The following is a 22,962-nucleotide window of genomic DNA, read 5'->3' as shown; positions in this document are numbered from 1 at the left end:
ATGATAAGTGACATGTGGAGGATGCAATAAGCCCATAGACTCACTTCACTCCATACCAATAAAACATCAATATTCGCGAGAGCCTTTTATTCCGCTAAAATGCACTTTGCATTGGGAGCATAGAGTCGTCTGATGAGTTTTAGATATCCTGGTGTCTAATTATTGATCGTCTCTGTCTGTTTGGACCGAAGGCTGTGGGTCAATAAACCTCCTTCGCGCTGCTACAGTGGCAGCAACGAGACACTGCGGCGTTTTGCACAGCGACCAACAAATCTCAACGAGCAAATACAAGTTTAAGCACTTTATTTACAAAATGTTAAACACAATAAAATATAACATTTCAATATCATTGGGGTTTCATAAATTTATGGGTGTCCAACTGAATGGAATAACAATGGAAGACAAAGAATCATAACATCAAAAAAACGAAACGCAAAGGACTACACAAAATGACATGCTGGTGTGCGTAATATTTGATTTTTCGATAGTCTACGTTTCGCTTAAGGTTTTGACACGAGATTAGCCGTGGACATGTTCACTCGCTGTAAAATGCCCCCATTTGTCTCAGATTTATACAATTAGAAATGCTCCTTCCGCCATCAATACTTGGTAGCATTTCTGAAAAAATACACAAACCCTGTTTTGCCCAACAAGTGCACCGCTCTGTCCGATCTGGCAACGGAAATCCACACTTATAAATACTCGCATAATAAACGATAAATAATGTGCAATACAAAAGCAATTAAATAATTAAATAGGCTGTATGCTATAGTGCCGGGGATTATGCAAAAATTAATGACGCAATAAATAAATAGGGTGAGGAAAAACGAGATCCAAGCAGACATTTTTTTTTCTTTTTTTCCCCCTAAAAATCTTTCCATCTAAGGATGAGCTTCTACTTTTTTGTGATCTACAAGACTTACCTTCAAGTAACGGCATGAAATATTCAGTCAAACATTGCGCATTGCACTTGAGAATAAACCGAAAGGGAAAGAAAACAACAAAATAACTATTAACAATCAGGCTAGAGCTTCTCCAAATTTTAAGAGAAATGGACAAAGCTGCATCATTTAGAAAATAATTACACAATAGCATTAATAATAATATCAATAATACTGTCATAGTACACACGGCTCACACGGAGCATAGTTAATAGTCTAGTGAGGTAATAAAAAAGAGCGCAACGTAATTTGGCACGCACCCGCACACACTCACACATACACACGCACACGCACAAGAAACGTCATAATATTACAAATGCGTCAGCTTAGGCGCTTCCTGAATCCTTCCCTGAGAAACTTGGTGAGAGGTGAGGTCTGTGTACGTGGGGTGGGGGTCACACGGTCCGTGGTGGTGGTTTCCTGGGATTTGAGCGGCACAGCTGTAGTCCACGCTGGTGGATGATGGGTGGGGGAGATGGCCGAGGTTGAACATGGGGCCCGAGGCTGGCATGGAATCAACAAAGTTCCCACCCACGTACACGGGGCTGCCTTGCAAATTGGCGTTGGCGAAGCCTCCGTTGCTCTGCATGCTGTGGTGTTCGTACTCGGAGCCCGGGTACCGCTTCTGCTGAGGGATGCAGCCGCCCAGCGGCGCCGTGTACGCGGCCAGGCCGTACATGTTCTGCTGGGGCTTGGCGAAGGGCGGCGGCGAGGGCGCGTCGTAGCTCAGGCTGTTCACGTTTTGGAGCTGGCCCGCGTATCCGGTGTGATTGGGCCCGCTCAGCGGCGGGCTTCTGTCCGGGGAGTGTCCCATGGGGGAGTGCGCCAGCCCCTTTGACTTCTGGTCCTTTTTATATTTCATCCTCCTGTTCTGAAACCAAATCTTTATCTGACGCTCGGTGAGGTTCAACAGATTGGCCATCTCCACCCTCCGTGGGCGACAAAGGTATCGGTTAAAGTGAAACTCCTTCTCCAGCTCCACAAGCTGCGCGCTGGTGTAAGCAGTTCTGACCCGCTTGGAGGCCGGTCCGGGCGGGCTTTTCTCATCACTCACCTCCCCACCTGAGGAGACAAATCACAGCATCTTAGCTTTTTTTTGTCGTGCAACAGGAAAAGCAGTTCATCTGAAGTCTAATCGTGTTAAGGCCCAGACACAAACAGCGCCGGCTCAAGGTTGAACAAGGCCAGGGGCGTTGCCACACAAGGAGGCATACAGGGGCACAGAATCTAAATATTAACTCCAGACTCATGTCTGCAACTCAGCAGACTGGAATGAAAATATTTGTTATTAATGTTATTTTAAGTGTGTCATTCATGTTATTCAATAATATTTACTGCATGTTTTTCTAAGTATTATGATATTTTTAAGCAATATTGTACATTACTCTTTACTTAATTATTGCTGTTCTTTAAAGTGACATAAATAAAGCTAGCTTAGCTAACCTGCCTTTCAAATAGATTGAGGGGAACAGCACTTCTGAACTTTAGTCAATTTTTCTACTGAATTTATGACCTAAACCAACATTATTTGTTGTTTGTGTCGTTTGTATTTTTTATAGAAAAACAAACTCCCTTTTAGATGTGAAATAGACATCATGGCTTGTGGCTTCCAAATTGTGGAGAAATATCTGCAGAATTTCTTAAACGCTCTGAACATTGATAGTAAAAATGCAAACAAAGCTGTCTTCACAATTCAGTCTTGTTTGCACAAACAGTACTGTGCATAATTCATTGGTCTTCCCTTATTCCTTAATATTTTTCTTCAAGGTATTTGGACTTTAATGGTTTGTAAATTAACTTTTTTACACTTTGTTGTCTTTTTTACACTTTGTTGTCTTTTTTACACTTTGATGCAATTTGATTAAAAAAAAATTGTGGTGAAAATAACATATTTCCCAGCTCATATATAAACCAGAAAGTGGGATTCCAGTTGCCAGGTGAATGAGGGTCAAAGCAGGATTTAATTTGGGGGCAACTTTCCAGTTACACCCTCCAGCCAAAACAGCACCTCTGGTCTCTAACCTGAGTTAGTATTTTTTTTTGGATTCAATAGAACTTGTCTTATAGTTTACCAAATATTAACTAAACTGGCCATAATGCAGAATGCTATGCTTACAAGTAAATCAGTAACTTTAAATTAGTTAGTAAATTAACAGCATTTCAAATAAAATACTTCTTATTAACATATTTTATTGATTCCAGTGTTTTATATTCCATGAAGCTTGCCTGAGTTCAGAACATAAGAGAAATAATATGATCAGACATTGGCATTCATTGTACATCATGTTCCTAATTTATTTAATATTTGGTCTGCTAGAATACATTTTTCAGGTTTTTACTCAGCTGAGTTTAGTTTATACTATAAATATTAGACCAAAGTGGAAAATGCTTAGACGTGCAGAGTCATTTCCACAATGACTGCTAACACGACTTTCAGTTTTGGAAACTTTTCCTGGATATGTGTCATCAGCTTGCTCTCTTGGGACCAATAAGAGTAAAGTTTGCCCATACCTTAGGCCGGCCCTGCATGCTATCCACACACTCATATACTCATACGCACCATCAGGATCTCTACCTGCAGCAGCGCAGTTGGTGTTGCTCTTCTGCTTCGAGTTCTGCCTGGTCTCTTTCATCCAGGGGAAGATCTGCTTGGTGAGGGCCGGGGTGGCCGGGCCCGACGCGCTGTTGTTTGGAGACTTCTTCTTCTGGGATGTGGAGCTGTTGGAGCTCGGGGAGGCAGCAGACAGTGGGGGTACCTGCTGCTCAGAAATACTGTTCGCTTGGCTGCTGCCACTGCTGCTGCTGCTGCTGTTGTTGTTGCTCTGACTGCTGCTTTGCCGCATGCAGTCCCCGTTCAGGTCACTGTCTTTAAGGGCTGGAGGTGGCCTGACCGTAGAGGTTTGAATAGGACACACAGTGCCTTGGTAATCAGTGTCAATGTTAGGAGCAGGATAGGACTGGTGAGCAGGACCATAGCTGTAGGAGTCTGGTTTGGGGTAGGTGTAGCCTCCAAACAGTCCAGAGTTGTCATAGTAGGTTGCCTTCTGCATTTTGTGGATTCAAAGCCACAAAATGGGTGTTGATTATTCACGTGATTGGTGTTTCCCACAGTTGCTCCAGTCTGTGAGCTGCAGGCAGAAACACATCACTCTTTACAGCTGCACCATCTTTAATGTTGAAAACAAATAATCAAAAATCAGGATTGCACAAAGAGAATGGCCGTGGATGCTCCTCAGAACCTTCAAGTCAGTTACCAGCTTCAAAGTCTGGCCGTTTGCCTGTTTCATTTTTCTCTCCACAAAGCAGTTAAAGTTTAACTTTTTACTAAAAGGGACTCTCTGGGAGGCTTTAGTAGTCGCTCACAAATAAGCTGAATCAGCATTTGTCACACACATACACACAATGCCCTTTTCACTAATCACAGGCCTCACAAAGCCCGTCGCGCACTAATTGTTGTTCCGTGCACACGCATTCAAGGGTCCATTTTTACGCAGGCGAGAGGCTGATATTAAAAGAATTATGAAGGGCGGGGAGGGAAGAATGGGCTGTACGTGAGCGTGCACGAGCTGAACGTGCGTGCACACGAGCGAGAGAAAGGGAGGGAGCGAGTGATAGAGTTAGGGTGCGTTGGTGGCACATATATTTTTCATTATGGCTTGCGCATGTCACGTTTTTATGTTCCCTATGTTATTCATAGTTTATTTATTTATTTATTTATTTATTTATTTATTTATTTATTTATTTATTTTCTACTTTTCTATTTTACTTTGCTTTCACAAATTATTCTTTCCCAATTTTTTATCTATTTCAGTGCAACAAACTAAATAAATAAATAAATGAGAACCAAAGTAGAAACATCAGAAAGACTCCTTTTTACTGTACATTGATGTCTTCGGGGGGTCTGGAGATTTCGCCGCGCATTACAATTGCACCTGTCACTGTGGACCGCGGCGAAATTTATGGCCGCAAATGTCCTGGCTGTAAAACGGCCTTAGAGAGGAATGAAAAAGCAAAACACTCCCAGTGAGTCCGAAGCCCCTCAGAAGTGTGAAACTAAGCGTAGGAGGAAGTCTGAGGGAAAGCATTCCACAGCTAGCAAGGTCTCCACCGTTTGCAAACGATGCTGCGTCCAGTCCGTCTCTGCAGTGCGAGCCAGCAGCTCTGGCTGGAAAACGGAGCCTGTTTTTAACCTCAGTGTTATTTACAGGAGCATCTTTTGGATAGAATTGCGATTCTAAAATTCTACTTTTTTCCTGCCCAATTTACGCATTTTCTTTTTTTTATTTTACAAGTAAAGTTTGAAAAAAAAAAAGATGGACTCTTCCCTCATGCAAGAGATACAGGAGGGGAAAAAAATTCCCTATCAACTGGATATAATTCTTGTTTTTGTTCGCGAACAAATTGAAACGTGCAGAAACTTGGATTCTGCGTAAAGAATTACGCGCAGATGCAAAGCCGAGGCCATCCTTCATGTCTGCCTCTGATTCCAGCCTCCTGTACTTGGAGCGTAAATGTGCAGCGTAGTAACGAATCACCTTGTTAGCACTTGGCTGAGTTATGCATCTCCTTTATTAATTGAAGAAATGTTACTCACCGAAATCTACGCAGATCTCTTTTATGTCGCTCACACATTCATCACCGCCTCCATCGCGACCTAGAACACAAATAAGGATAAAAAATACATATATCTCATTGGGTGACTTGCTTCTTTGTTTTCTTCTTTATCTTATTTTATTTTGCATAAAAATATAATATGCATTTTATGTTAGCTTAGACATTAAATATTTATGCTTTTTATATCAATATGAGCCGAAATACAAATTTCAGTTAATTTAAAGCTTTAACATAGAGTAACAGAATAATCTAAACCCCATAAAAAAAACCATTCAACATTTTTTTTCTTTTCTTTTTTTCGTTCTTGTTTGAAGAATGAAAAGTCTTACATGTGCACTTTCGCACAAAGCGACAGGCCAAATATCCAGCAGCCATAAGCGTTTTAGGTGACCTTTGGGTCATTCTGTATTAAGCCAAAGTTTAATGAACAACGAGGATTTTTGCCTTCAAGTAGCTAAAAGTCTCCACCAAATTCAGAACAGCTTCTGGGCGCCGAGAGAGCCAGGAGGACATCAACGGATGGAAAATAAACCTCGAGATTTTGCACTTATTTCCTTTCAATCGCCAGGAGGATCCATGCGTAAAACACGATGGGATTTAAATATTTATTTCTTCCCTTTTTTTAATTCTGCTCATTATTTTTTATTTGATTTTATTTTATTTTGTGAAATACTTTAGGAGACTCAGTCGACAATACGCGCCCTCCAGTTGCTGTTGAGCACCCCGAGTTACTAGTAGCAGACAAGCCTCCCTTTTCACACGAACTGTGTTTTTCGCCTACGCGTTGTCACGGTAAGTTTGCTCCACACAATGCGTCGGGACTCGGAGTGGAGTGTTATTATCTCACGCAGTCGATCAGAGCTTCCGAAATTCCCTCAATATCTCAGTTTAAGCGTCCTGTGCGATTTAATAAAAAAAAAAAAAACATATTTATATAAATATATATAAAAGCCGAGGATAATCAGCCTTTGTTCCAAAATCATTTTTGCAATATTTGCAAGAGACACATGAAACATTTATTGTTTACTGCAGAATGGCCATAATTTAGAAATGTGTCTGATATTACGGCGGTGAAATCATGCGCTCTGGAATTAAATTAAAGAACACGTATGAGTTGAAGTTTAGTCTCAACGCCTGTCGAGTTGTTTAACAGCAGACAAAATCTGGATAAACGTGGGAGTAAACAGTCAGTTGTTGAACTATTAACTTCAGAAATATCTTTAATCTGTTGTTGTTGGTCGAAATCCTCGAAACGCACCCGGTATGAATCCGCGCGAAACATACAACGTTGTAGTCTGACAAAGCCACATACAGCTGAAACCACATAAATCACACCAAACGCCAGTGTGACGATAAGACAACAAATTAATGTGATTTACGATCCAAGAGTCAAAAAAGAAAAGTTCCTCTCCTACTCCTTCTTCTTCTTCTTCCTCCTCCTCTAACCAGGCTTTCATAATGGGCTGAAAAGCGCAGAACTCAATCTGTCGATACAATTTGAATGGAAAAAATACCTTGTATATAAACGGTTATAGGAAGAGATGGATGCTCCATATCCGCATATTTAACAAGCCTCACCTCCTTGGACGGAATGCATCATAATATGAATAATCCTTTGCATTGCGTTAACCCGCGGTTAAAGGTTGCTTTCTCGCCATGCAATTGCTTACCTGCGAATCAATTCATCATAAAGCGGCTGCCTCTCAGCTCTGACTTCCTCTCCGTACAGCTTCGAGAATAAATCCTTCACTCCTCTTTTTTTTCCTCCCTGTCTGCAGACGATGCTGTCCTAAACCTGATCTTGCTGTTTTTCAGACATTTCCATGCACCGGTTGGAGACAGTATTCCCGAAAGAATGGAAGGACTCGCGTTCAGCTACCAATAAAAAAAGCGAACAAGGTATCCTTATTCCAAGGAAGAGGGGGAAAAGAGAAAAAAAAATCCACTGGCAATCAATCAACCAGTGAGATATCGAGGATAGGCCTGTGTAGATTGGGGATTTTTTGGGGGGCTTGTTTCTGAAGCTTTTATGATGACAAATAAAATGGCACTGCCTTTTAGATACAAGCATATATGTTCACGTGATTTGTTCTCGTCTTCAAGCAGGGAGCCCTTACCTCACCGGTCCATTTTGATAAAGGGTGGCGTTTATGTGCTCGTCTGAGGTGTGTGATTGGGAAAATGGTCCTACTTCTTCTTTGAATATGAAGGACTGTAACAACTACATTTGTACAACTCCGGAATGTTTTCTATCGTTCTGTGTCCACTTTAGTCCATCAGTACTGTTTTTTTTTTTTTTTTGCAGCAGTTTTTCAATGCATTGGTGTAAAACGTCAAGTCCATTTCACGTTGCAATGGTGCTATAAGGTCTTGAAAGAAACCCAGGATCTCTACATATTTGGAGGGATTTAGTAATAAAACGAAGGAAGGACGCATTTTATGCATCACCAAATAATGGAGAGTGTATCTGCAGAACACTGGTTTGACATATGCGGGTTTTTTTATGATTTATGAAATAAATGACATGTGAGCTTCTCTTGCAGCTGGTCGTGCATTGTATTCAAATAAAGCAAATTATCATCCTGCGTTTGTTATGTGTGTGTGTGTAGGGGTGTGTGTAGGGGTGTCTGTGTGTGTGTGTGTGTGTGTGTGTGTGTGTGTGTGTGTGTGTGTGTGTGTGTGTGTGTGTGTGTGTGTATATATATATATATATATATATATATATATATATATATATATATATATATATATATATATATATATATATATGTGAGTATGTCAGCCTTAACACCACACACAAAGAGTCACAAGAGCATGCTTGCCTTCTCCTGTGTTGTTTTCTGCGTTAATCACCAAATAAAGGGGATGTTCGATGCCAAGTAAAAAAACATCAAATGCATTGGAAAAACCAAACTGGATTAGCAGAGGAGGATTTCAAAGCCGCAGGCTGGCTGCTTGGTTTAGCGGCGGGTTGTCGTCGCTGCAGAACAAGGGAAGAAGAAAAAAAGGGGGTTGCAGGGCTGGTACAGCGTCGCCGGCATATGTTCAGAGGGGTAATAAAAGTGAAAGATTTACAGTTTTCGGCCGGCCCCCCAGACAGGCTCGCTCGCACCCTTTCAGGAATTACTGGGAGTGATTTACAAGGAGGCAGAACTGTCAGGCTGTCCAAACTTCCAGCACTTCTGAGGAACCGAAAGCAAATCATGCCACTCTAAGAATAAAAATAATACGGGGTAAAAGGTCGAAAATACAAAAGGCATACGAGTGATTATTCATCTTCTGCTATAGTAAACTTTACATCAGAATTACCTTAAAATTCAAATTAAAAGCTCTTGTATGAAAAATATCCAGTCCACGTTTTGCGCCTTTGCTTAAGTTATAATAAAACTCTGACGTGAAATGAGAAATAAATCAGCAAAATCTCCGTCTTCTCTACAGAAATGATTTTAGGCTTCTGCGATTACTCCCCTACATTTAGTCAAATGTCCATGCGGAAACAGCAAACCAGTCATCTCTGGAACTGGAAAGACATTTAGTATTATTTAAAACAGGGGATAAACGCGCTTATAGCGACCAGAGACCACAGTCTAAACAACTGCACCTATGCAGGAAGCGCACACATCAGAGAAAGGAGGTGCAATTCATCAAATATCACAGACATTTGATATCGTCATTTGCCAAACTGAGGCAACATGAAAAATGCTGAAATATTTACCTACCCGAGCATCCATCGGTTCAGAGCCGCCGCTAACAGTCGCGCCGAGTATCGGATATTATTTTCTTTGGAGGGGGGATCTCTTCAGTTTTCAACTCTGATAGAGTCCTTGCGATTAATGACGACGCCGTGTTTCTAGGGGGACGTGCTGCATTAATTATTTAGACAATCACGTGGTTGGAGAACAGAGAAGCGGAGTGGTATAGTCTCTGGATTATATCTCTGAATGCAGACGGCGCACTTTAATATATCTTAAGGGGGGGAGGATGGTTGGTTGGTTGGTTGGTTGGTTGGTCGGTTGGTCGGTTGCCTGTCTGGCTCAAAGAAGCTTCTGCGAAACCAACAGCTGGAAATCAAATATGGCCGGATGGAGAGCAGCGGCGCTGTTCCTGTGCACTGGGTGCAGTGTCATTGAAAATGGCACTGCCTTTGGCTCCCATTTATTGCTGTTCAGACATGTAGGTCAGTGTGGCTGCACGCTGTATAGTATAGTAGGCTGCTCTGACCTGATAACTGAGGGGCGTTTTATTTTCAATTCTTGTTGCGATTCCAGCAGCTGCAGATTGTATGGAGGGATTCCTCCATAAATTGAAACCCACTCCCATCACAGTTATGCTAATAGACTAATAAGGCATGCTAAGTCCCCGAGATGCATGCATCCCTTTACCTCTGCATGCTTATGACATGTTTGCATTGCACATTATAGTTTGTGAGCATGACCCAATCGAGACGATACAGAGCGATGGGGAAAAAGTGTGTGGCTGCGGATTGTCTTTCCACATGTCTGTTCATGGCCGCTTTGTTTGGATCAGAGCTGATTCTGTAGTGTGGGGGGTCGGAGGTCACCGCTGCAGCGAGTCATCACCAATAAAGCCACAGCTCAAATAAAGTATGCATTTCTGCTCTGTGTCTTTGTATGGTAATGGTGGAAAAGAAAAAGAGTCACAGCTGTATTGGAGAGATATGTGTGTGAGTTGTTTTTGTTTGTTTGTTTTGTTTGTTTGTTTTTGCTTTTTTATCTGGGTTTTAGTTAACTGGAGAGAATAAAGTGAAAATTCTTATTAATTTTAATTGTAAGTCTCAAGTAACGTTTCACTTTGGGAATAAATGCGGAAACAAGAGCGTTAAATGTGCACAACTAACGAAGAAGTTCTTTACGCACAGCATGCGCTCCAGTTCATAAGAGCAAACCGGGCTTTTCACTTGATCATACTGAATATTTGTTGTGGTTATTGGGGGCTTTACCTAGATATTATTATGTAGTTTAATCACTGTCTTGGATTGTTGAGTGTTCACATCTCTTGATTTTTTTTTTCATTTTAATTCCATCTGGGATATAAAAATATACAAATAAAAGTCTGAAAATGTTTAATATGATCTCCTTGAATATTTTTAGGTCTTTCTCAATCTTTCCCAGACCCTTTCCTTAAAATATTCGTTGCAAATCTATATACTCTTTGTCTAACCTAAGTTAAATAAAAGTCCTTATGTATGTTGCAGTTTGTCCTTTCTTAACCCGCGCCTGCGCTTGGTGTCGTGAAACACTCGAAGAGCTTATTCGCAAAAACAAATATCACACCTAAAAACAAAAAACACAAAAGAGTGAACCCCCTTTTGTGTCAAGACAGAGCTTTCCGCCATCGTGCAAGTGAAACATTCTCTGTTGGTAAAAGTCATAATTTCTCAGGGAAGGCCATATAAGCCCACGCAGCGCGCAATTGCTCCATTTGTGAGTTTTTTTCTAAAATGCTCCACGTGCTTTGCTTCAAACTTGCGAAAACGCAAAACACACACACACACACACACACACACACACACACACACACACACACCCACACACACACACAGCCTCAGATTTTTTTAAACAGTCACAAAGATCGTATATACCCCATAGATTAAGGAAGCGTAGTTTCCTCAAAGTCTGTCTTTTGTTTGTCTTTGCCGCTTGAAGCAAACAAGCATCCGGGAGAAAGAACCTTTTTTTTTTTTTGCCAAATACTCATATGAATAATCAGTAGAAATCTTTATTTTTATATACTTCTCACATTTCAAAGCACCGTACAAGGTAAAAAGCATTTACAAAAATAAAAATAAAAATTGATGAAAAAATTGCATATTGATTAATGCAACACGACAACATACAAATCAGAGCCTTCTCGACAGGGTGAGGGAGGGGTGGTAATATAAATACTGTTAAAATACGAGCAGGACTGTGGAACTGACTGGCCCTTTACTGTGAATCCCGTTTGGCTTTGTTTTAAACAGTCCAACTGGCTTATTTCCCCCTCATCCAAACAAAAATAGCGCCTGGGAGAGAAAAAGCTGCCTGTCCGGCGGGTCACGGGGTGCTGGGGTCAGTCCTTGCGGCTGAAATGTGTCCCCTGGATGAACCTGCCTCTGCTGCTTTTGTCGCTCTTCGGTTCTAATACCTTTTCAGCTCTCTGTTGAGGAAGACTTCAGAAAAGAGACCTTCATACTGGGAAAACTTCTGGGTCTTTTTTTTTCCTTTCTTTTTCTTCTTCTTGTTGTCCGAGGACAATGACGGTCTAAAACAAGAATTATCTGCCTGGAAATGTAACCTGAAAGAAGTCCCTCTTCGCCATCGGTTTGGTTTGTTTTTTGTTTTTTTTTAATCCCTCTCTGTAACTAAATTCTAAAAGTTTGTGGAAAGCCATGCTAAAACTGCACAAGAATCAAACCTATTATATGTATATTTATAAAAAAATAACAAACTTTGATCGAAAGTGTTTTTAATGAAAGTGTGTGCTATGCGAAAATGTTTTTTTTTTCCATCAAATAAATAACGAATTATCAAGGAAAACGTAGACATATATTCCTAAATATTCAGGATTTGGGATTATGCTCAGAAAGAAATACAGATTTGGTGCCATGCAAGAACAAATGATCTTTCATGTGAGAGTTTTCTGAAAATGTACACTGTTTACAAAGGTGTCAGGAGAGATTTATAAGGGCACTCGGAATCCTTCACGCGCAGGAATGTCTTAGGTCTGAGAATAATATACGAGCTACGAACATTTTTACAAAATAAGTTAAAACAAACAAGTTACGAAAAGAAAGTTGCTTTTTTTTTTTGCAAAGAAAGGTCAATGAGTGTTTATGCAAATATCATTTTCTTCAAGTACCTAAGTTGTGCGTTTTTCGTGGGTGAAAAAAATGAAACAAATTATGTGAAATTTTGTATCTATTTGCCACATTGCTGCACAATAATAATAATATATATATATATATATATATATATTATATATATATATATATATATATATATATATATATATATATATATATATATTATATATATATATGAAGGCCTATATGGCAAAGTAAAATTGACGTGAGAGGGAAAAAAGGTTTAAATTTGTGAATTTGAACGGGTTTTATATAAAAGTTGGCCAGATAATCAGGGAATCAATGAAGTAAAATTTAAAAAAAAAAATAAAATCCCCCCCCAAAAAAAGAATGTTGAGACCTTTCAGTAATACAAAATGATTGATTTTCTGACACAGTCTTGAGTCGAAATTGCTGGGATATTTTTTTGTTAAATTAAAAAATAATGCTCAAACGACATCAGTCCATGCAGAAGTCAAAATGCAGCCTTTGTCTTCGTTTATGTACAAATATTCGTCCTGAATCCCCTTCCTCTGTCCTTTATAGCGCTGTTATATCAGTCTGGTTATCCTTCTGAATGTTCTGCAGATGGCCGGAGGCCGGCGCCGATCTGCCTTTGGTGTTGGGCAGCTTGTGGTCCTTCTTCCACTTCATCCTCCTGTTCTGGAACCAGATTTTGATCTGCCTCTCGGACAGACAGAGTGTGTGGGCGATCTCGATCCGCCGCCGCCTGGTCAGGTACCGGTTGAAGTGGAACTCCTTCTCCAGCTCCAGGACCTGCTGCCGGGTATATGCGGTTCTCGAGCGCTTGGGCTCTGATCCCGTGTAGTCCGGGTTCACTGGTTTGGAAAAACAACAAGAAGTGGAAGAAGGGGAGCAGAAATAGAGTTACCAAATGTTGCCAAGTGAAGCATGAAGACAAAAACAACATGCTACAACAGAAAGTAGGTGTGAGCAGTGCGCAAAAAAAAAGAAAAAAGAAAAAAAAATCAAAACTTTAAGGAAAGCAACCTCAAAGAAGAAACTTCCCGTTTCTTTGTTTCTTTTTCATTTTCTTTTAAAATATGGCTTCAAACAGATTTCCCTCAGATTAAATAAAATCACTAGCGGCTAGTATGTTCTCTCAGAAGCTTTCTGTGGCCTATTTCCTGAGCTATAAAAATTTATGACTTGTGTAATTGTCTGGGCCTTTCAAAGACGCCCATAAATATTACATTAAATGACTTCCTATAACTACCAGGAGGCAAAAAGGAGGTAAATCTTACCGGTAGTTACGTGAACTTTCTTCATCCAGGGGTAAACTACTGCAGGTTGCTTGGCTTGAAGCCCATTTTGACTCTTTGCGTTTTGCTGCTGGCCACACGTCCGAGCTCCGGCCGTTTGGACCGGGGGGCCCTGCTCAGTCTGTGCGTCAAAGTGGGCAGTGTGGCCGGCGTGACCCCGTGGCTGCACCGCAGAGTCCGGCACAGTGCTGCAGCTAAACGGCTGCTCTGTGTAGTTTGACCGCGGGTAGAGGATCCCTGGGTGTTGGAAGTCCGCGTCCTGCGCCGGGCTGTAGAAGTCCGAGCCCTGCTCAGGTATATAGTTATTCTGCGAGTATTCCTCGCAGGGAGGAAATTTGGGATCCACATACTTAGAGTTCACCATATACGAACTCATGGCCATTAATTTCTGAAGGTAGAAAATACTAATTTTTCTCGAGTTGTCTTTTTTTCCTCTCCTCCATAGAGCCCTCCTACTTGGTGTCAACTGAATAAAGTTAGCGAACCATGTGACCAGAGCGGCCAATGGAGGTGATGCGGGTCCAAACACGAGTAAACATACAACTGAACGCGCTTTTGCCCAAATGAAGACACACCTAGATAAGGCTCATGAGAATAAACAAACATATTAATCTGCAGCACAGAGACAGAGAAATAAACACCAAAAGTTACAGATGCACGCAAAATACAAATTCAAATCCAAATATTGTTATGAGAAAAGGAGCACAGAGGAATAATTTAAAAAAAAATCTTGCATGTGGATGTTTTATCCATCCAAGTATCCATATATATATAGAAAAAAAAAATATATATATATATATATAGATATATATACACACACATACAGATAGATCAGTTTCTGGAAGGCATGGTGTTCAACAGAGGAAGCAACAAAAGGTACAAAAAGCCCCTTGGCATAAAAGCAGTGAAATAATGACTGGGGACAATTGATGGACAGTGTCTTTGTCATGAAGGGGTCATCCAAAAGTTACACCAATCTCATCCCTTCATCTGCCCCTGTCTCTCTCTCTCTCTTTTTTTAAACCGTCTCAGACTCCCATTGGGCAGCGGCAGCAACAGCACTCCTCTCTGCAAATCAATAATGTGGAGACACAGGAGCCAAAAGCCACAGCTGGAGCGGGCAGCAGCTTCTTTTACTAAATGCATTTGGAGCTTCACTCCAAAAAAGAAACAGTCAACTCCAAAACAGACACTTTCCTGATCAGATTATTCGCTCTCATCGTAATCATATAGAGTTTCTGTGAGTAATGTGCTGTTAAGATTGACCAGCGCAATCACTGAAGGAACACTTTGGGCCCTCAACAGCCTCAGACACCCATAACTCAAGGAATCGAAGTTTTTTCATCGACCATATACTCCCCTAGAAACGAATCTGTGACTCTGATTCCATCACACAAATTCGGTTCTACAGGGTATATATAGACGACGGGAAGCGAGACTCTCCAATTTTAGACACCTTTTTTGTTTCATATATCCAGCAAAAAGCACACAAATAAGATAAGATAAGATAAGATAAGATAAGATAAGAGTGTGTTGAAAAGCTTCAGCTAGGCCAACATGCCAAAATATTAATGAAGGGAAATAAAGTATGTACAATATATATATATATATATATATATATATATATATATATATATATATATATATATATATATATATATATATATACACAAAAGTTCACAACTACACATATCTGCAAAGTGATTGGGACAATTACAATGTCTTTATATTCAATGTGCAAATCACAATTACCCAATAAATGATCACAGTGAAAACCATTCATAGACTCAAAAATGTGGAAACACCAAGTTTCAAATAAGGGAACTGAAGGCATGTAACAGAACATGGGAAAACCCTGATTCATCTTTTATTTTATAATTTTGTCAGAAATAGGAACGCCTATGGGTTCGGTCCTTCTATGAGTCAAATGTATTGAATTTATTTCCATTTTCATCACACCCCTGTGTGTCAAACTACTGAGACAGTATCAAAAAAGAAAGAAAGAAAGAAAGAAAGAAAGAAAGAAAGAAAGAAAGAAAGAAAGAAAGAAAGAAAGAAAGAAAGAAAGAAAGAAAGAAAGAAAGAAAGAAAGAAAGAAAGAAAGAAAGAAAGAGAGAAAGAAAGAAAGAAAAACAAAAAAGTTCAGTTTTTGCACATTTGCCCAGTTTTTAAAATGTTGTATGGCCGATTTGTTGAAAACACAAAATTTATGATGGAATTGATGTTAGTAATTTGGAAGAAACCATTCAAATTGGACTAAAAGCTGCAGATTTTCCTCCAAGGGGAACTTTAACACTGTGGTGCAAAACCCCTGTGTGTCAAACTACTGAGACAGTATCAAAAAAGAAGAAAAGAAAGAAGAAAGAAAGAAAGAAAGAAAGAAAGAAAGAAAGAAAGAAAGAAAGAAAGAAAGAAAGAAGGAAAGAAAGAAAGAAAGAAAGAAAGAAAGAAAGAAAGAAAGAAAGAAAGAAAGAAAGAAAGAAAGAAAGAAAGAAAGAAAGAAAGAAAGAAAGAAAGAAAGAAAAACAAAAAAGTTCAGTTTTTGCACATTTGCCCAGTTTTTAAAATTTTGTATGGCCGATTTGTTAAAAACACAAAACATTTGGTTGTAAATAAATAAATAAAGACTACTTCTAGCCAAAAATGTAAAAAATATAAATAATGATAATAAAAAACCTTCAGTAAACTTCGGTTCCCCTTTTATTCATCTCAAGTTCATCCCTATACAGAAACTCACTCCTCCTACGGAAAAAAAAAGAAGAGAAGCAAAAATAGGGGCGGAGGCCAAAGTTTTATATATCTGAGAAAAAGTTTTACTTTTCCAAACTTGTCGTTGGGATTCAACGTTGAGTCTATTGTCAGAGGGCTCTGGACCACTGAGGAGATAAGCCCGTTTGTGCTGCTGGGTCACATTGAGGCTCTTATCACCGACGGGCCGAAAGATGAGGCTAAAGGCCAGCAGGGTCAAACCGAACCATTTACAAAACTATCAAAAACTTTAATTATTTTTGCTGCCACTGACAGCTGAAAGGGGTGCAAAAGTTTACCAAGCCCTCGCCAGCAGTTCCCCAAAGCAGGGAGGCGCGCCACGGAGAGAGGCCTGCGCTGAGAAATTGTTCTACAAATTAAATAAAACTAAGGCATTTTCTTTAATCCATTCTTTAAACCCAGCCGACGTTCGTATTTATCAAAGTGGAACCAATCAACATCAGGATGACAATTAAACGTTTTCATGGTGGTCTGTTTTATTCTGCTCAAAAACCTAATTTTAATTTTCAAAAAAAGAAATAAACTCGACAACGATGACAAATATATAAGTAAATAAATAAATAACGTAGTTGGCTCGTTTAACTTCTACTGCTTAGCGATAAATTTGAGAATGATGTAAATGTTTTGTCGTCTTTTTTGAGAGAATTAAATGTCACAATGGAATCAAAATAAAGCACAAGGAATTGAAAGCCAGTTTTTGTGAATAAACTCTGTTTTAGAAATTAATTTAGCTGCAAAAATAATATTAATAATTAAAAAAAACTACCAATAAGGGTCTTATACTGTGCCAGAGTTATCAATTTAAACAGCAACAAATGTAAATGATGAAAATCCAACGTGCAAAAGTAGATGTGGGTAAAAAAACGTCACATTTCCCAATTCGTGTTTCAACATTTTAAAGACGCCCTGACCTGCCTTTCACCTTCCCCTGCCAGTCCTTTAGACGGGTCAAAGCCGAGAGACTGACAACAAAGGGAACGATAAAGTCAGCGTTTCCTGCAGCTTGAGCTGCAGCAAAGGCCGGTCAGAGTGTCCGAACAGCTTTTCTATTATTCTCTACGCTTGTTCGGTCAGAAAGTGGTCACACAGCGTGTTGGACAGCAGAAACAGAATTGACTGAAAAATTTAAAAAAGCGAAATAAATCTCACGTTGTCGGTGAACTTTGCAATATTTCGTACTAATAGATCATTGATGAATAAATATAAATATAGACTATATATATATATATATATATATATATATATATATATATATATATATATATATATATATATAGGCTATATATATATATATATATATATATATATTTTTAATTCATTCATTGTGGGCCGTTCCCTTAAAATAAAAAAATATATATGTATAAATATATTAAATATAAATATAAAGGCATGACGGGCAAAATATAAATAAAAAACCGAAAATACTTTGGGGGGAAAAGTGACTCAAAATAACATCTGTTTGTCCCAATCCCAAATTTCTCCATGTCCTTATCTAGCAAAATGTAAGTTCATATCAAGACAGGCAAGTGAATTTCGACTTTTCAACACAACAAACAGAGAACATTAGATTTTCATCATAAAATCCAAAAAATACAGCTTAGCTTGGCTTCCCAAGCTGCTTTCCAACAGGGTGATTCGATCCAAAGTAAGAACACCAAGCCCAACATCCTCACTGCAGCTATAGCTGCGTTTGCTTCCAGCCCTGCGCAGCCCCAGCTTTTACAGACAGGAAACGGCTCCGTCTGAGCATTACGCATGTGACATCACACGCCCATATAGCACAATGATAAAACAGAGCTTACCACGGAGACCGCAACACATGGCGCACCGTGCGCCAAAAGCGCATCCACTCTGAAGGAGGATAAAATTCAGCCCGATGGAGCTTCTCTCTCTGTCTGTCATTGGGAACACTATTCCAGCCCATCTGGACGCGCTCACTAATACACAATGAGAATTATATTTTGGCTTGTCAAGTCCCAGGCCATAAAACAAACTTTAATGGCGTCACGTGCTTCCTCACAGCCATTCACAACGCCGCGCGGGCCCATAAATAATCCTCAAAGTTGCACTTACTCAATAATGCAGATTGCATTAATGTGAGCCGCAGGAGAGGAAAAGGAACAGAAATTAAGAACCAGAGTGGAGATAGAAAAATAAAAATAAAAATAAAAAATAAAAACAATACGACTTACTTAATTTCAAGTACAGGCCATTTAATTTTACAATCCTAATATCTAATCATTGATATTGATAATAATGCGAAATGATGGTTGCTAAATTACTTAATTTAATAATGGAGGTTTGTTTTATTCTTCATTCGAGCTTGGGTCTATGGTGAAGCTCCTGCCCTTTAATTTCCTTCTAAACAGTCTCTCAAGTGCATTTATTTCAGCCTGTCGCAAGGCTGATGTCATTCATTCTCCCTCCAATCTCTGACCGCAGCGCATATTTGCTCCTCCTATCACCTTCTGACCAACTGGAAGGACTCCAATCCTGCAGAATTGTGCTTACGTGCATGCACTGCTGTTTTAATTTCTGATTCGTTCCCTTACCTGTGGATTCTAATTATTACTCTAAACACGCTCTTTGACTTTTTAAGTCCATGTAAAATGCGTCACAATGCCTCTCTGTGAAAATAAGTTATATTTTAAAAGTAAATAAATAAAATCAATACAAACACAGCCTTTGTGCTTTCTATCTGCACAAAGAAGTGACCGCATGAGGTAAAATGAACCCACGTGGTTTTTGTAGATCTTGCATCACTCAAAACAGCAAAAGATCATCGGAAAACTCGGAAACTAACAAAACACATAAAAAAATTATTTTTTTTTTTTAAAAAAACCTCAGAGCCTAGTTTCATCACGTGACTCCTGTCTTGGCCACTCGCTGTTCACAAGTGGCAGCATATGAAGTAGGTGACCATTTGAGTGTTGGGCAACAGCGCCTTCTGCTGGAATTTTACCAGCCCTTCCCACTGCTGATGCATCTGCACAGTAGGGCCAAACATCCTGTGGTAATGCAGGACGTTCAATGATGCAGAGGTGACTCAGTAGAGAAAAATAATTTTTTAACAATGAAAAGCTGAGAACAAAGACATCTGTCATTTCAAATATCAAATGGCCCAACGAAAGAGTACAATTGGTGTGCAGTATGTTCAGAGGTATTCTGAATGATGCGATATGACGAAATGAGAGGTGAAGCAAATGCAATGTTGTCATATTTTCAGACTCCAAGTGCTTCGGATAAGAGCATAAAAGATGACAGAATCATTAAAAGACTGTTTTTTTTCTGTAATTGTCAAGAAAATTGTAACCAAATAAATCTCAGAATTAAAGCATCTTTTTAAAATGAAATGAAACAAATGAAACACCTAAACAGATTATTCCGATGTAAACTGAAGTGAAAACCCATTAATAAATGACAAATGACATTTAAAAGAACACACTTTGCTTAAAACGGCCTCTTTCCAAATATCACACAAAAGGTAAATAATCCAACACAGCATGAAAAAAAGTATATCACTTTGGAATATGAGGCGGTCCACCTGTTTAATTCTGTTCTGGTGTTTAAAGTAATATCGTTATAATCCTTAAAGCCCATAAACGAATTGTCAAAGTAAGTGCTGCCAAATTTTCTATAGCTTTTATTTGCGCCTGTCCCCCGTTGCAGAGTCCATTTTGCCGCATTGCAGTAAGGCTGTAAATACTTTCGCAGCTGCCTGTCAGGCTGCAGTGAAATACTGTCTTTGTTCAATTGGCCTCGTCTCCAAGCAGCTGAAAACAGCCCTGAGAACTGGACTTCTTATGTGGAACTGTGCAAAAGTAGAATATATTAACAAAAGGGCTCCTCTTATGCGTGAACATGGCACAGGATTCTAGAATTGTGGTAGCGCGAAGATTACAGCGGAAGATTACAGTTGGTAGTTTTTATTAACTCCCAAGCAAAAAAAAAAAAAAAATGCATTCAGATTTGACACATATGGGAATGTAATAAGCAGCATGCATGTATAGTAAAAGGCAACTGGAGAAATGGTCAGTTAAAGAATACAATCTATCTTAATGGACAGATCAGTCGGAAATCCGAGCAATATTTCAGCACATTGTAGACAAGCTACATGATAAAAATTTAATCGCTTATTTATCAAACTTTTTTTTTTTACTTTCAGGGAACATAAGCAGTAAATTATTTCAATCCGTTAGCTTTGAACATTTCTGCAGATAAACAACAATCCCAACGCATTTTATCACACATCGCATCACATGAAATTACCCAAGTGGCATTACCTCACTGCTAATTTACATGACTAATGAAACAGGAAGCTGTCAGGCAGCGCACGTGCACAGGCACGCAGCACACGTGAAAACCTTACCTGCATTCTGCAGAAAATCCGCTTTTATTCTTTCATCTTCGCCAAAGCAGCGCATTCTGAGCAAAGCGCCGATGAGCTGTTGCTGCTTCTCTGCAAATGGACGAAGGGATAACGCAGGAGCTGTTTCCGTGTCGCGCATCTCGGGAGCTCGAAGTGTGCGCATAAAATGCGCCGATCAGATCGGACGCTTTTTATAAAACGAACGGTCAGAGATTTCAAACAGGGGTGGGGGGAAGCCGTCTGACTCGTTTTGGTTTAAACGCCGTATGGACGCAGAATGCAGTGAGGGGGTAAAAGTCGCCTGGGAAATCAGGAAAAGGGCCATGAAGACGTTTGCCTCTCACACATGACCAGTGGCATCCAATGACAGGCGATGGAGGCGCATAAAAAAGCTCTATTGCCGAGCTGTAAATTGTCCTCTCACAAAAAAGGAATTTGGGCTGCTGCAATTCTCCCCAGCTCTGCGCATAATGAAGAAGCCCTTCAATGTCCTCCAAGCACAAAGCTTTCCACACTGGTTTTGTACGCAGACATTTTATACTATACAGCGAGATGTGGGGCCTACTTCTTTTTCTTTTAATTTTCATTAACAGCAAATAATAACAGTAGTAAAATAATAATGAGGCACAATTCAATTCTTCGGAAGTTTGTTTACTTGTAAATTAAATATTGCGATTTCTACCTTAAAGTGTCGCTTATTAAAAACCTAAGCCATAAATTTAGAAAACATGGAGAATAAAAAAGGCAGACAATACATTTTTAGCTGAAATCCCCCCAAAACGAGTAGCCCTACAAAATATATGATTTTATTTTGTACTTGTTTCTAAAAAAATAATTAATTAATTAATAAAAACATAACCCTCCAAAAAAGAACAAAGCACAAACGACCACTCTCATATAACGTTTAGGCGCATTTCTTTCGGCCTTTTTGAGGGGGGAAAAAAATCGGCCTGTGCGCATTTTGCGCATTGCGCTCTTTGCAGCTTTTCCATAAAAACAAGAGTAAACGTCTGATTCCGTGTGAATATTCTCACACTGCTGACCCTTGAGATTTGCTTGCTCAATAGTAAGGGAACCACAGTCTCATGCTTGTGAGTATTCCTAGCCAGCTGCAAAAAAAAAAAAAAGAGGAATTTCCTTCATTTCATTCCTGTTCAGCTTGGTGGCAGCCGGAGTCAGCTCTGTGGGATTTATTGTCAGACTAGCTCTGGTTTCCTGCATGTGTTTTCATCAGTGGTTTCTTGTGGACGTGGAGACTTGTGTGACTTTCAATATTTGTTCCATGTTTTATGAATGGAAAACAATGGATTGACGTTCAATATTTGTCACTTCTTGTCCCTACGCAGGAGTCGCCTCACGTCGGAGAGCCGCCATGTTGCAGCGGATTCCATTGATCTCCAGTAGATCGTATGATGCGGCAAAACCAAATTGACACGATGGTTGATGTATTACAGGAAATTGGTTCAGATTTATCTATCTAAGCAGAATAGAGCTAAATGGAAATGACACATAGAAGCCTCTTGATTTTTCTGTACTCTTGCCTGCGTTCGAGAGAATCATATATATTTTTTTCAAAGGTGAAATTAACGAAGAAAACGCATTTTTCACATTTTTCCACAACTGCATGTTATCCTCAGAGCAATGATGTTGTCCAGCTTTATCGGCTGAATGTGAGGATTGCTTTTCATTTAATTATTTCAAAGAAATGGGCTTCCTCCCCCTTCCATTCAGCTTAAGTGGGGGTGGGTGTTTGGTGGATGGATTTAATTGCACAGCTCCAACACTACTGGACACCTAAGGCTAATAAAAATGTTACAACCAGATCACCCCCTCCCCCTCTGTTCTTTCCCTACTTTCCATCTTCAGTTGAGTTGGAGAATGCACAAAATTCAACATCCTGACGAACTTCTCTCAAGAATTTCTTTCTGTGAATTTGCGTCATCGTCGAATTGCTTTGGTCCATCTTTGTGGAGTCGGTTTTAACAGACTGGAGACGCGCACAAAGCTGCAGTGTGCAGCGAAATCATGATCATATATTGACATGTTTTAATGTCTGGCACAAATAGTAAAATAACCCAGTGGAAAATGTTTCCCTACACATGTAGGGAAACACGGTTTCCCTACATGTGTTTATTATCTAAATAA

At 39.6% G+C, this 22,962-nt stretch overlaps 2 protein-coding genes across 8 annotated transcripts; both read right to left on the bottom strand.

The window, feature by feature from the left end:
• Positions 1-288: 288 nt before the first annotated feature.
• Positions 289-21,118, bottom strand: hoxd3a (homeobox D3a). Of its 7 annotated transcripts, XM_055031711.1 has the most exons (6): positions 9,275-12,484; positions 8,631-8,766; positions 8,470-8,535; positions 5,536-5,595; positions 3,502-4,069; positions 289-2,003 (listed from the first exon to the last, which is right to left on the bottom strand). In XM_055031711.1, the coding sequence occupies exons 5-6, from the start codon at positions 3,989-3,991 to the stop codon at positions 1,252-1,254; spliced, it is 1,242 nt and encodes a 413-aa protein (XP_054887686.1). In that variant the 5' UTR covers positions 3,992-4,069; positions 5,536-5,595; positions 8,470-8,535; positions 8,631-8,766; positions 9,275-12,484; the 3' UTR covers positions 289-1,251. The 7 variants fall into 7 exon arrangements, with proteins under 7 accessions (XP_054887686.1, XP_054887684.1, XP_054887683.1 ...); XM_055031709.1 differs by lacking the exon at positions 9,275-12,484 and having other exon boundaries at positions 8,631-9,261; XM_055031708.1 differs by lacking the exons at positions 8,470-8,535; positions 8,631-8,766; positions 9,275-12,484 and adding an exon at positions 20,818-21,118.
• On the bottom strand, positions 12,609-14,263 carry hoxd4a (homeobox D4a). The gene is made up of 2 exons (XM_055031716.1): positions 13,662-14,263; positions 12,609-13,235 (listed from the first exon to the last, which is right to left on the bottom strand). The coding sequence occupies exons 1-2, from the start codon at positions 14,059-14,061 to the stop codon at positions 12,937-12,939; spliced, it is 699 nt and encodes a 232-aa protein (XP_054887691.1). The 5' UTR covers positions 14,062-14,263; the 3' UTR covers positions 12,609-12,936.
• Positions 21,119-22,962: the final 1,844 nt, after the last annotated feature.

The sequence above is a fragment of the Poeciliopsis prolifica genome, unplaced genomic scaffold (assembly GCF_027474105.1).
Source record: "Poeciliopsis prolifica strain line A6 unplaced genomic scaffold, Auburn_PproV2 SCAFFOLD007, whole genome shotgun sequence".
Classification (NCBI taxonomy): Eukaryota; Metazoa; Chordata; class Actinopteri; order Cyprinodontiformes; family Poeciliidae; genus Poeciliopsis; species Poeciliopsis prolifica.
This window is presented reverse-complemented; position numbering and strand designations above follow the sequence as displayed.

What these genes read in the sequence shown, in the direction of transcription:
- hoxd3a (XM_055031708.1), bottom strand. Translation starts at nt 3,991, where the DNA reads ATGCAGAAGGCAACCTACTATGACAACTCTGGACTGTTTGGAGGCTAC. An exon ending in TGCAGGTAGAGATCCTGATG is followed by an intron (nt 2,004 to 3,501) that starts GTGCGTATGAGT and finishes TTGTCTCCTCAG; the next exon opens with GTGGGGAGGTGAGTGATGAG.
- hoxd4a (XM_055031716.1), bottom strand. Translation starts at nt 14,061, where the DNA reads ATGGCCATGAGTTCGTATATGGTGAACTCTAAGTATGTGGATCCCAAA. An exon ending in GAAAGTTCACGTAACTACCG is followed by an intron (nt 13,236 to 13,661) that starts GTAAGATTTACC and finishes TTTCCAAACCAG; the next exon opens with TGAACCCGGACTACACGGGA.